The following is a 13,973-nucleotide window of genomic DNA, read 5'->3' as shown; positions in this document are numbered from 1 at the left end:
AACATTACAGGGGACATGGGTTGGGAATGAGAGCACTACAGTACTTCTCTTCCCACTTTCCATTGAGGAAAAGTTATCCTTCCAAAAGACGGATAATTGTTCGTTTTGTCACAAGCATGCCATGGTGTTCCTTCTAAAGGGTGATGTTTGTGCAGAGTTGTTGGTGGTTGAGATATAACAGGCGGGAGCAAAGTAAATAGAAAGGAGAGATGTGGAAAGAACTCTTAAAAATAAATAAACGGCAATCTTTTTTGTGGAATGGGAAGGGAGGAGATTTTTTCTACGCAGCTCGTTGGCTTTCAACAAGAACTGAGTCGATTGAGGCAAACAAGGATTGAGCAAACCCCACTGTGTGGCAACTAACAATGAAAGTAATGGGCAGTATGTAATCTCACTATGTGCAAATTTAATATTTTGGGGTTCTTTTTAATAGCTTCCTTTTTGGATAGGCATCGTTGAAAAACAAACAAACCCTCCAATTGGTGGCATTGACACTTTATTGAAAAATACAAGGCCAGTAACAAACCTCTTAATAAATTAACAAAGCTTTGAATTACTGTATTAAACATTCTTTTTCCTTAATTAAAAAAAAACCACCCTCACTGCTGTTGAAAAGCGCATCAGTTAAGACACTCACATAGGCTTGGTTAGTTTGAAAAATTAGGACCAAAGTAATAATTTAGGGTGTGAGGGGAAGGAATCAGGTTAGGAGGCAGAGAAATTATTTGGGATTTAGCAAGAAGTCAGCCACACGAATACCGACAGAAGCAAATTGCTGAAGCTTGTAGCAAGTGGGAGGTGGAAGCACTGTCCAAGCATCTTGTGGGCAGCTTCAAGGAAAGTGTCCCACAGACACACACACAACTTGGTGCCCTCCAAATATTCTGGGCTACAACAACTATCAGCCCCAGCCAGCACAGCTGGGGTTTGTAGGCCAGAACATCTGGAGGGAACCAGGTTAGCAAAGGCTGTCCTTGAAACAAAGGCCTCCAAGGGAGAGCATCTCACAGGCACCAAGACACCTAGCTCCGGGTGCATGGTTTCCCTAAACGGGCAAAAACACAGCCTGTGCCTCCGTGGGGCTTGGGGATGCTCTGCCTTCCCCTTGTAGCACTGCAGGTTTTGTTCCGTGGAACAAAGCGGCAGACTCCCATCGCTGAGGATTAATGTGTGACGGCTATCTTTCCGAGGAAAGTGGGGTAGACAAGCCCACAACGGCCTCTAGGGGGGCCTATTAAGCCAATAGGAAGACTGGGGCCAGCGTCAAGCTGGCCATGCTGCTCCAGTCTTCTTGAGAGCCCCGTGTGGAAGGAGAGCTCTCCCCAAAGTGCTGTAGGCCAAACATTTCCAGGGTGGGGGAGGATTAGCAAAGACATGGAGGAACCTGTGGGACCTGCCCCCCAATGTTCTCACAACACTCAATAGCCCCAGCCAACAGTCAGGGATGTTGGGAGCTGTAGTTGAACATATGGGGAATTGCCACAAGCTGCTCACCCCTTGCTTTGGTGCAGGTGTGTGAAGAAGCCTCTGGTTGTTTGCTGAGCTGCAACTCCTACTGGACATGCAAGCTGGTGCTGATGGGAGCTGGGAGTTCGGCACAGCTGGTGGGCCAGAGCTTTCCCACACAGCGGCTTTAGTGCCACCTTCCAGATGCTGTTGGTCAGGGATGGTAGGCACTGGGCAGCAACATCTGGGAAGCCACAGATTCCTCATGCCTGTGAATTTCTCTCCTGTTTTAAGGCACAGACATACTCCTTGGAGTCAGATTCTGGAGTTGGCTGGGGTGGGGACAGCCCTTTTCCATGTAACCTTTGGGGAGGGTGCCTTCCCTTTGACCCAAATCATCAACCATTCTGAGGGTGCTGAATCAGCCACTCTTCCTGGGGCAAAACTGGAACTTGAGGCTCTCCTGTTTCTTGGGCCCTCGGCCCTCCACCAAATGGATGGGACCAGAGGCAAGAGTGCCAAGACAAGTGAAAACAGTGTGTCTTGCCACCGTGAAGGTCTTCAGCAACACGGAAGCCACCAGGTAACTTCGGCACACACCAACATCAGTACTTGAGTGTTGTTCTGCCAGGGCTATAGGTGATCGGCTAGATGGGGAAATGGCTGTGGCTGGCCAGAGGGGTCACGGTGGTTATGCAGTATGAGCCACATTTCCAGTTTCAAACCAAACACACCCATTTGGATTTGGGTTAATGGCAGGCAAGATGACTTTGCAACCGCAGAGGCGCTGAGTTTCAAGCGGCCTTTGCTAAGCTTGTGCCCACGAGATGTTTTGGACTACAACTCCCATCAGCCCCAGCCAGCGGTGCCTGGTGCTGATGGGAACTGCAGTCCAGAACATCTAGAGGTGGTGAGTCCCGAAGGCTGGATGTGGTCCTCACGCAACTTAAGCAGCCCACGAAAGCATCAAGCTGCCTGTGTTTTCCTTCCGCTAGATTTCTAATCTTTGGTTCTTATGTGGGAGGCATAAATTTCACTGGATGGGGCTGTCATCTTAAAACAGATAAAACTTTGGAGGGTTGTCAGCTCCTCGTTTGCCAGGATGAGGCTCTCGGCAGTGAAATACGGCAAATGAGGGTGCACAGTGCTGGGCCTGTCGCCTACGCCCTCCCCGCCAGGTTCGCAATGCCCAAAGCTAATCTAGGTGCAGGATTGTGCTTGAGGAAGAAAGCACCAAATGAATGGTCCGTCGGCAACACTCACCCTTGGGAGGCAAGCCACGGCGGGGGGGGGGGGGTCATCCTGGTAGCTGTTTTGAAGGCAGGGTAATGGGTGAAGTGGTATCTAGCGTAAACAAACAAACACACCGGAGGAATCTTGACGGGGTTGCTGCATGCAGGAGCTGTTTGGCAAAAGGACTCAAACTTGACGGAGCAGAGTTCCCGCAGCAAGCCCCAGGAGGTGGAGGGTTGTGCAAACGTCTTCTGGTGAACTGTGGTCAAGCTGCTCCTGCTACGACCTGCCTTTTGGGGCCCCGCTTTCTTGGGTCGGAGCAGGGAACTGATCTCCAGCAGTGCACCTTCACTTTGTAAGAGTGCAGCCTCATACCCGGAGAAGGCATCGTGCTTCACGAGTCAATCCTTCCATAGGAAGAAAACACTGCAGAGGTGGGGAAAGGAGTCACGGTAAATGATAGGAAGAATCTCGCCATTTTTAAAAGAACGTTAAAGAGCTTGCTGGATCAGGCTAGTGGCTCATCTGCTTCGGCATCCTGTTCTCACAGTGGCTCAATGGGAAGCCCACCAGCAAGAGTGCAACAGCGACTCTCCCTACTTGCAATTCCCAGGCAACTGGGATTCAGAGGCATACTGCCTCTGACGGTGGAGGTATCACAAAGCCATCCTGGCTAGCTGGCCATTTCTTAGTATGCTAGGCAGCTCCTTCTGTAGCCACCTTGGCAATACACACTACACTGTTGCTGCAGGGAAGGCGCACCGAATGCAGCGGGAGTTTTGTGCTGATTGGTGGCCCTCTCTATCAATCAGCATGCAGTCTCTGCCATTTGGATGGGCTAAATGAGGCTCCTTCCTCAAGTGTCCAGGAGCAGCTAGCATTCCATCAGGCTATAGCAGAGGGTGAGGAAGAGAGCACTGCAGAATCTCTCCATCAGCTCTGCTGGCTCCATCAGGTTCCTCTCTGTTGAGGCTGCATCAGAGGGAGAGAGATGGGAAGCAGGGCTGCTGCATCAACTTCAGTGGAGAGACCAGCAACCGACTGCACTGGCTGCCATTTGGTTTCTGGGCCCAACTCAAAGTGCTGGTTTTGACCTACAAAGTCTTAAAACGGCACAGGACTGCAATACCTCAAGGACCGCCTCTCTCCATATGAACTAACCCACACTCTGCACTCATCATCTGAGGCCTTTCTTCATGTGCCTCCTCCACAAGAGGTCTGGAGGGCTGCAACACGAGAACGAGCCTCTTCTGCGGTGGCTCCCCACTTGTGGAATGCTTTCCCCAAGGAGGCTAGCCTCGCGCCTTCGTTGCATATCCTTAGATGCCACACAAAAACATTCCTCTTCACCCAGGCGTTGGCAAATTAAACAATCTTTTTAATCTTTGTACAGGGGGTTATTGTTTCTGTTATTAAGGTATTGTTTTTGTAAACTGTCCTGTTATCTTCAGATGCAGGGTGGTATAGAAATTTAATAAATGGTAATAAGTTTCACTCCTCCACTTCTCCTTGAACTCTCTTCCATTCCAGCTAAAAAGGGTAAAGAGCCCCTGACCATTAGGTCTAGTTGCGGACGACTCTGGGGTTGCGGCGCTCATCTCGCTTTATTGGCCGAGGGAGCCGGCGTACGACTTCCGGGTCATGTGGCCAGCATGACTAAGCCACTTCTGGTGAACCAGAGCAGCACATGAAAACGCCGTTTACCTTCCCACCAGAGCGGTACCTATTTATCTACTTGCACTTTGACGTGCTTTCAAACTGCTAGGTTGGCAGGAGCATGGACCGAGCAACGGGAGCTCACCCCGTCACGGGGATTCGAACCACCGACCTTCTGATTGGCAAACCCTAGGCTCTCTGGTTTAACCACAGCGCCACCCATGTCCATTCCAGCTAATCACTACTAAAACCTCTGTAAGACCTCCTGCCTGAATTTGCCTTCCAATCCCAATCCCTTTTCCTTTTCTGTCGTGCCTTTTAGATTGTAAGCCTGAGGGCAAGACTTATCTTACTACTGAGTTTTGGAAACTGCTCTGTGAGCCTTCTCCTCCCACCCATCCACCCTAGCTGCAGAGCAGGGTAAAATGCTTCAGAGAAATACATGCCAGCTGCTTAATATGAATTTGGACAAGGGGAGATAAAGTTTTTTTCACTCTGCCCAGCCAGATGCTCCAGTGAAACCCATGAGCTGGACATGATTGGTCCATCCTGCTCCCATTGCCTTCAATCCCCGAATTCTCTGGGCTTTTGTATGTACGTGTCCGTCTGTTTTTCCTCCCCCTGGATTAATCTCCTCCGATACTCACTCCTTTCTCTCAGCCCTTGCCCAAAGCTGTGGTAGACATGGAACAACGCCCAGAACAGGACACTTTTGATCATCACAGAGATACAGGAACAGGTGATGACAGCCGCTTCCAGCGCATAGGAACTCCCTTGTCCCCACTCTTCAATCACCTGGGAAGAAAGCACATTCCACGTAAAGAAATCACATTTTCAGACAGAGAAACGAAAGGAGTGCAATGGACAGGATGGACAATTGTCCCTTCTACCCAACGTTGCAGCCGGGGGTGAAATGATGCACCTGCAGGAGAAGTGATGCTTGGGGAGGAAGAGGAGAGGCAATGGAGGCCCCACAACAAGTGGGCATAAAACAATGTAGAAGACAGGACTACCTAGCTCAGGACTGTCCACAGTGACTGGCAGTGGCTTTCAGGCAGGAGTCTTCCCCCACCCCCTGACTTAGCAGGAGATACCACTGAGAACTGGACTTTCTGCAAGCAAAGAGGATGCTCTATGATTGAGCTAGGGCTTTTCCTTAACATAGGAAGCTGCCTTCCACCAAGTCAGACTATTGGGTCCAGGTGGCTCAGGGACTAGCGGCAGATCTCCATGGTTTTGAGACAGGGGTCCTTCGCAGCCCTGTCCAGAAATGCAGGGGATAAGCAGCTGTTCCGCCTCTGAGCTCTGGCCCCTTCCAGAGCTACAGCCAACACGTATGGATACAGCAGGAATGGCAAGAGCTGTCCCCTCTTCCTAGCCTGGACATTGTCGCCGACTCTGCTCCTGGACCTGATCTGGGATGGAAGCATGTTTCAAGGGGGCAGGCAGCAAGACAGCCAGGACTGCCACTGAAATTGGCTGTAACTTCTAAGAACTCAGGCTTGAGCTTGCTATCTCCTCCTCCCTCCCCTTCCTTTTTCCTCATGTGCTATGTCTTTTGTCTTTTTTATAAAAAGATTGCAAGCCTGAGTGCAGTCTCAGGACTTTGTAAGCCACTTGGAGGGTTTTCAGGCTAAAGGGTGGAGTTTGAACGTCATAAGCAAATAAACAAGTAAGTAAGTAAGTAAGGCTCAGGGGGAAACATGGAAATTCCTGGGAAGAATTTAAATCGTGTTACTGACAGTAACTGAGAGCAGACAGGGAAAGGAGAGGAAAGTGAGTATAGCTCTGGTTGCCTCAATTCAAAAAAAGATATTGCTGAGTCAGAGAATGATTCAGAAAAGGATGGGGCAACTCTCCTACAAGGAAAGACTGCAGCATTTCATACTTTTTAGCTTAGAGAAAATGCAAGTAAGAAGCGACGAAATAGAAGTTTATAACATTATGCATGTCGTGGGGAAAGTGGAAAGTTTTTCTCCCTCTCTTATAACATCCAATGAAGCTGAGTAATAAAAGATTCAGGATAAATGAAAGTCCATCTTCATGCAACACAGTGTTAAACTATGGAACTCACTCCCCCAGGAGACATCCACCAAGTTGGATGGCTTTAAAAGAGGATTAGATAAAGTCATGGAGGAAAGGGCTATCGCAAGATACTAGCCATGATGGCTGTGCTGGTAATGCTTCTGAGCAGTTGCCGGAAGCCACAGAAGAGGGAGAGGGGTCTTGTGCTCAGATCCTGATTGAAGGTTTCCCAGAATGGGCATCTGGTTAGCCACTGTGAGAACAGGATGCTGGACTAGATGGGTCGTTGGCTTGACCAGCAGGCTCACCATATTTATGAAAACTAATGACATCCCCCCCCCAAAAAAAATTGTTCCTACTTTTTTGTTTGTTTTGAATGGCAGTGAAAAACGGAACGTGGGACAGCAGTCCAACAAGAGCACCATGCCCTAAAATCTCTTGTGTTGTCCCTCTCACTACCACCTTGGACTTGCAATCCCCATCCCTTCACCTCCGCTGACCTTCTTGTCTCCCGCGCCCACTCCTTCCTCCCAACCAGCCAGGCCAGCTTGACCTTTCCCATAAAGCCCTGCTGCTTTCCACACAGCTGTGGCGAGAGAAGAAGCTGTCAGACGGCAGGTTTTTGAAAAGCAAGGCAGTCTTTGAGATTCACGTGCTGCTGCTGCTATGACATCAAGAAACCAACCACCCCTCTGTCTCCGAAGAAAGCTAAAAGCTTTCCAGCTTCAGTGCAGCAACCAATCCGAGCCGCTGGTGTGTGAACAATTCATTCTGAAACAGCAGGTTTCATTTCCGTTGTGTTAAGTGCCAAGATGATGGCTTCCTAGGGGAGCGATGAGATGCCAACTCTGTTCCCAAAGGATCACGGGAGTCTCATGACTGGGCTAAGTTTCTGTTGGCTGGCACAGGAACAAAGGGAGCTGCCGCACTCAGAGTCAAATAACTGGTCTGCTTAGCTCAGTATTGTCTACATCAGGGTTTCCCAAACTTGGGTCTTCAGCTGTTTTTGGACTACAACTCCCATCATCCCTAAGTAGCAGGACCAGTAGTCAGGGATGATGGGATTTGTAGTCCAATAATAGCTGGTGACCCAAGTTTTGGAAACCCTGGTTTTAGACAGGAGACCTCCCCCAGCCATACCTGGAGGTGCCAAGGACTGAACCTGGGACCTTCCACTTGCAAGACAGATGCCCTAGCACTGGGTTACCCAAAGAAGAGTCTGCCTTATGAAACAGACTATTGGTTAATCTAGCACTGCAACTGCACCTCTCCTTGGCTAGAGGTAAAGATGGTGTAGCAAGGAGGGGAGGGAAGAGAGAAAGGCAAGCTCAAGCACAAAACCTTAATGCTACCATGCCGAAGGCAGGGACCGTCCCTTCGGCTGAAAAGCGGGATAACACTTTAAATACATAATCTCCCGGACCTCCTGGCTTCTGTGCCTTTCGGAGAAATTATCTGTGGGTGAAACTTCTGGGGCTCTTCCCCTCTAATCCCTTGTTTATTCCTGCTGATACATGTTCAGAGCTGGCTGCCTGAGGACCATATCTGTGATCCATTTTTTAAAAAGAGAGAGGGTTGTTGCTGTGTCTGGATTTTCCCTGCTTTGCCTTGACCGGAAGCAAAATCTCAGGGCACTCTGACACAGAAGGATTTCAGAAGCCTTTTGAGCACCATGGCGCTAACCCTCGGATGCCTGGTGATGGCGGGACATGGGAGCGTTTGGCCGCAATCCTGGAATGTTCTGAGCCCGGCTTGAGTTAACCGCTTCCAAGGGTGAGCAAAAGTCATTGGAAATGTGGGACTAGCACTGGATAGGCATCTGTAGTGCATTTTTCTCAGGGGCTTTTGGATTAAATAAGCCACACATAAACCCCAGTTTGTGGGGGCACAATAATTTATTAGCTCCACAGTTTTGGGTGTTTATCTTGTTGGGTCTATTGGACCAAGACAGATGATCATGTTAAACCTGTAGTGGGTGGCCTTTTTGAGTCCTAAAGTATGCATGTTGTTGTGGAATAAGAGCCACACATTCACTCTTCTCCCATCTCCACTGCAACTTCTGTACAAAGAGTTGTGAGGTCTAAACTTGCCCTGATGGTACATTGAGCTCTCAGCATCCTCCCTGTGCCCCCTGCCAGCTGATTGGCTCTGGGCACAGCCAAGAAGCAACAGGATTGGTGTACTAATCAGCTCTGCCTCTCCCGCTTCTCCCCTTCCCATCCCCCAGCTGTGATTGGTGCTGTTGACTACATTGCCCGCACCCAGAGGCTGAGGAGAAGGAAGGTACATAGGGAGAGCCATTATTGTGGGTTTACTTCCCTCAGGTAAATCGTGCTCCAAGCAGCAGTCACCAGGCAACCCAGAGTGGGGGCCCTGTAAGGGTCAGATGCAGCCCACAACTTTTCCCCACCCTGTGGGACCTACTGTGGCTTAAATGCCTGGGAATTAGCCAATGGCTAGTACACTCTCCTCTCCCTTTCTCATAAAGATAAGGCACAAAACACAGTTTCCTGGTACATAGGAAATGTTAACGAAGAAACCAGGAGTTGGGTCCAATGCCCACCTTACTCAGGGTAGGCCGTCTGCACTTAACGATCATGCCTAACCTAGGCCGATTCAGTTCAATGGGTCTCCTCTGAGGAGGACTTGGCTGGATACAGGATCTGAAATGTCAGGTTTGTCCCAGGGTAGTTAGGATCACGTTGATAGTCGGTACCGGCTGCCTCGATTTTGCCCATTTGTCCACACAGCCTAGACCTGAAACCATAGGGGCTAGCAACCTTTATTCTTAAAAATAAAGAATTAAAACAACCCAACTTTACATGGTGAGATGGCCAGTTGCCTGCACTCTGGGAACATGCAGCCCTTCCTTCAGAGCAGCCCCTACAGAAAAAGGGCCCACACGAAGGCAGCCAAACCAGGGGCTTAACTTGCTTGCACTAGCAATCAGCATCTTGAGGAATGGAAGAATTCCCCCTGCCCTTCCTTCTCATTAAATCAACAAAACCCTTGGCACCGACTTACCGTGTAGATCAGGTAGGCGAGATAAGCAACCTCGGGCAAATTCTGACTCAGAAAAATCCAGGCTAGAGGTTTTAACTCTTTTAAGATCTAGGAAACAGGTGGGGGAGGGGGAGAAATGAACTGAGTTAGCTGCACATTCATTGGTTGGGTCTGCTTTAGCTATACATACATCTAGCTTTCTCTCAAAGTAGTCTCAAGAGTTATCATAAGCTTCCCATCAAAAGCTGTGGGGCAGAGCTAGGGCAGCCCCCCATCCTGCTTCCTCCTACTGGTAAAACAGTGGCAGAACTAGGAGGCAATCTGAGCAAGGAGCTTTCCTCCTCCTCCCCAGGCCAAGAGATGGGCTTTCCCAGACACTTCAGAGCCAGCTAACCCTTACCCCCATGCTGGAGAAACCACCAGCAGCTGAACAAGGCAATGGCACTTTCAGGCAGTGGGGGCGAGACCTCCAATCTGGGAGTCGAATGTGGCCCCTAGCTCTCTCAACCTGGCCCTCAGAACTCTCACCTGACCCCGAGTGGTGTTGCCTGCCTGAAATGTGTCCCTGATCATGCCTCTTTCTTACCTATATGGAGCAGAGAAAGGGGCTACGGGCTTTTTGGGACCTGAGCTGCTCCACAAAGGTAATGTTTAACTCTGTTGCCTCCCCCCCTTTTGCCTCTGGTCCTGCCCACCATTGGCATGAGGCCCCCCGGAAGGCTGCCCAGAAGGGATTGAGGCCCTCGGGCTGAAAAATGTTCCCCGTCCCTGCTTCAAAAGGGGAAAGGTGGCTCCTCGGAGCAGGAGGGAGAAGCTGCAAGACTAGACTAGCCACCATGCAGAAGGTTTTTGCAGGTCACTGAAGCAAAAGCTCCCTTTCAGCCAGTGCTTGGTCCAGGGAATTTCACCTGGCCTTGGCCTTGCCTAAATGCAGTCGAGCCACATCTGTGTCTACCTGAAGAGGCACCACAAGCGTAGCCTGCTTGGAGCCCAACTAGCACAAAAGGGGACGGGACAGACAGCCCCTTGCCCAATATAGCTGTAACAACAGATTTTGGCATCTGGCAAGACAGTAGCCAGGGCTCTGTGGATCCCTCATAAACAGAACAGGACCCAATTCAGGATGCAGAGTCCAGCGTCACAGAACTGTCACTATCTTTTCTTTCTAGCCCTCGTGGTTACGAAGAATGTGCTAGAATCTGAAGGGCCAGACGCATAATTCACATAGCTCACGCCAAGTTGCAGAACTTTGCAATTTATGTTAGTGCTTTGGCACAGAACGCTGCTCTTTCTAAAAAATAAATAAATCAAGGCCCGGCATTTCTTAGAGGAAATGTCTCTGGTTTACCCCCAGGAAATGCCCATTTGATCAAGTGGGTGGGGAGGGGAGGCGCACTCACAGCAATGATGCCACAGACAACTTTCAGCCCAGCCCAGAGAATCCCAACTGCCAGGAAGATGCTGTGCAGAACTGAGATCTCCCGAATCGAGGTGAGCAGCAGAACGCACAAGCAAAGCTGGAAGGCAAAAAGAGAAGTCTAAGAGGTTGCAGCAGCTGCAGACATCCCCTTCTTGCGCCCCTTAACCATTTGCAGCTCACGGTCTGTTGTGTTGGTTAACTCGCTCACTTTCCAGAAAGGCAGGCCATTTCATGACCTGCACTGGGGTCTTTCATAGAATTGAAAGGGACCCTGAGTTTCATCTCGCCCAATCCTCTGCAGTGCAGGAATATGCAGTTGTCCCATAAGGGGATTGAACCTGCAACCTTGGCCTTATCAGCACCACGCTCTAGCCAACAGAGCTATCCAGGCTAGAAGGAACACTTAACAAAAATGCAGCTATTCAGGGTTCAGCCCCTCCAAGCGACCATTCAGAACTGTTCTGCAATTTTAAGAAAACTGGTGCCTGAGGTCCACTGAGTTAAACGCAAGATGCAACACCCATGCTACATGTTTTTTTGTAAAAACACGTTTAACAAAACTCTCAGTTTCCTCGGCTTTTTATTTTTATACGAGTTGCCTTGCATGTACCTTGCAGAAAAGCAGTTGAGAGAAACACAGGAGTCATAGTTGGGAAACAGACGGGCCAAGGGAGTCAGGCTGTGGTTTGGACTGAGGCCTCGGCCTACCTGAGCCTGGAGGTCAAAGGTCAGCATGGAAAAGCAGAGGTTGAGCATGAAGTATTGGGCCTGGAGGCTCTCCAAGGCCCCGCCCACCCGGAAGGCCATCATGCTTTCGGTCTGAATGAGGACCACGGCGCAGATCACGTCGAAGGCACCGACTAAAAGGATCAGGACAAAGCGGGCCTTAAGAGGGAAAATGGAAGCAAGATTGTCAGGATAGACCACACGCCCCTGCGGCAGCAGAAGAACCTCCACCAGATTCAACGTGTTTGACGAAGAAAACGGAGAGAAGTGTGAATACTGCTGATGGTTTGGCAAGAGGTTGCAGAGGAAGGAGGCAAGCTGGCAGAATTCACTAGGATGCTCCACATGTAAGGTCTCACCTGCACTGCACATATAAAGCAGCCCCGTGCCTCTTTAAACAGTCGTGGCTTCCCCCAAAGACTTCTGGGAAGTGTCATTTGTTATGGGTGCTGTGCATTATTAGGAGATCTCCCTGTTCCCCCTCAAAGACCTACAATTCCCAGAGTTCTCTGGGAAGAGGGACTGGCTGTTAAACAACACCCCCACCCAGGAACTGTAGTTCTGCGAGGGGACCAGGGTCTCTCCAAACAGCTCCCAGGAGTCTTTTGATGGAAGCCACAGCTGTTCAAAGTGCTGTGATGCTGCTTTAAAGGTACCATGCAGATGGGGCCTAAGCAATGCAACCTGAGCAGCACAGAAGCAGGAATTCAAATTCCACGCGGACGAAAGATTGGAGCCTGCTCTGAACAGAGGGTAAGTCCAGACCTGCCCCTCTCCCGAATCATAAAGTACTCTGCTGCCTCTCCTAGCATGCTCCATGCCCAAGCCCTTTGGGAGCAAGTTTATCCCTCCGTCCAAGGTGACCTGCAAGGGCCTAAAGTGTACCGGTTTCGGGTGGCTTACATTTCTGCCTTCTCCCTTCACGGTTCCAAATCAGTTATGCATCTTTCTAAAAGGGGGGCAGCCATCTTCTTAAAACCAGGGCTCAGCAAAGAGAGAGATTTGTTAGAAGGTGATGCAGGAACATCACAGCACACACAACCCTGGGCTGAACTACGCTGACAACAGGCTCCGGAGTGATCTTGCATGATCTAGGAAGCTCCCGCCAGGCCCTTGGTTCAAGGCAAAGACCCAACCGCTGAGCACTCACAAGCAGTTTGGGCTTCTGCTCGGCAGGCAGGACGCTGAAGTTGACGACTGAGCGCAGCATGACCAGCGCGACGGAGAGGACGAAGACGATGAGCTCCTGGCGGTTCTCTTGCAAGATGCCCCGGCTCACGTAGTAGATGCAGAAGACTGTCGGGGAAAGAGACAAATCCCGCCATCAGCCGTCTGCGCAGGGGAGAAAAAGGTGCCTTCCAAGATGAAATGGGAAGCTGAAGGTTGACGTCAACCTAGAAGGCATTTCTTCATTTTTAAAAAATATATATATTTAGAGTTAGGTTAGATTGATGAGGCTTTTTATCTCCAGCGTAGAGGAAACATCCATTAATTGGCTCACCTGTCCTCCCAACAACCATCTTGTGAAGCAGGGAGCTGTTCCCTGGCTCTGAAGGCAGGGAGTGGAGGCTGAGCAACAGGGAGGTCATTTCAAAAGCCTGCAGTCCTCATGAGTGATTTACAACTTTTTAATGTGTTTTTAAAAGCTAGCACTATCTTGAAAGAGGCACTGGGTTGTATTCAACTAAGTTATACTGGCAGCAGACCCTCTCCGTCTCCCTCTTTCCAGGGTAGAAGTTTCCTTAGGAGCCATTGGCTGCTGCAGCCCCAAATATCTCAGGAGAACCCTAGAAAAATTAAAGGTGTGGTTTTTCTAGGTGGGGAGTGGGCAAGAACGAACAGGAGACAACAGTTATGGTTCTGGATCGAGACATTTCTGTGTCCAAAGCTGATGACAAATGGGATCCTATCAATTGGGATTCTGTCGAGACGCATCTGCCCGGCAGTTGCAGACACAGAGGGAGGAAAGCGAGATGTTTTTCTGCAGGGATTTTTCTGAGCAAGGCGAGCCCTGGGCTCTCCAAATGCTAAAGGTGGACTGGGGGGGATTGGCTGACTAATCTGTCTCTTTTTTTCTTTTCTACAATGAGTAGGGAGCAGCAGTGGCGTAGCGTGGGGGGTGCAGGGGGGCCAGCTGCACCGGGCGCAACATCTGGGGGGGCGCGCTCGCACTCGCAGCTCTCTGCCCCTACTAAAATCCACGCGTTAGGGGCGCAAATTACTTGCCTTGCCCCGGGTACTGACAACCCACGCTACGCCACTGGGGAGCAGTCGAGCTTGCTATGAGGCAAGGGATTTTGAGGGTGGCAGAGTAGGAGGCAAACATATCTGACTTGGCAAACTGGGAAAGGACCAGCTCAGTGGGGGACCTTAGGTTCAGGTCCCAGGTTCTGTAGGGATGGGTAGACTCCCTGCCTGGGACCCTGAAGAGCCACTGCCAGCCAGTGTGGGCAATACTGAGATA

At 50.2% G+C, this 13,973-nt stretch overlaps 1 protein-coding gene across 1 annotated transcript in view; it reads right to left on the bottom strand.

Annotated features, from left to right (window-relative positions):
* Positions 1-479: 479 nt before the first annotated feature.
* The window catches only part of LOC309376891 (uncharacterized protein), a 21,748-nt gene continuing 8,254 nt past the window's right edge, over positions 480-13,973 (bottom strand). Inside the window, exons 4-9 of the mRNA XM_081923816.1 lie at positions 12,660-12,805; positions 11,492-11,668; positions 10,764-10,880; positions 9,385-9,471; positions 4,983-5,130; positions 480-3,105 (exon numbers count right to left, since the gene is read on the bottom strand). Coding sequence (XP_081779942.1) covers positions 3,074-3,105; positions 4,983-5,130; positions 9,385-9,471; positions 10,764-10,880; positions 11,492-11,668; positions 12,660-12,805 — 707 coding nt within the window. The 3' untranslated portion in view covers positions 480-3,073. The remainder of the gene's footprint in view (positions 3,106-4,982; positions 5,131-9,384; positions 9,472-10,763; positions 10,881-11,491; positions 11,669-12,659; positions 12,806-13,973) is intronic.

The sequence above is a fragment of the Podarcis melisellensis genome (genome assembly GCF_964234715.1).
Source record: "Podarcis melisellensis genome assembly, chromosome: 8".
In the NCBI taxonomy this organism is placed as follows: Eukaryota; Metazoa; Chordata; class Lepidosauria; order Squamata; family Lacertidae; genus Podarcis; species Podarcis melisellensis.
Note: the sequence above shows the minus strand (reverse complement) of the source record. Positions and strands in the feature narration are given on the sequence as shown.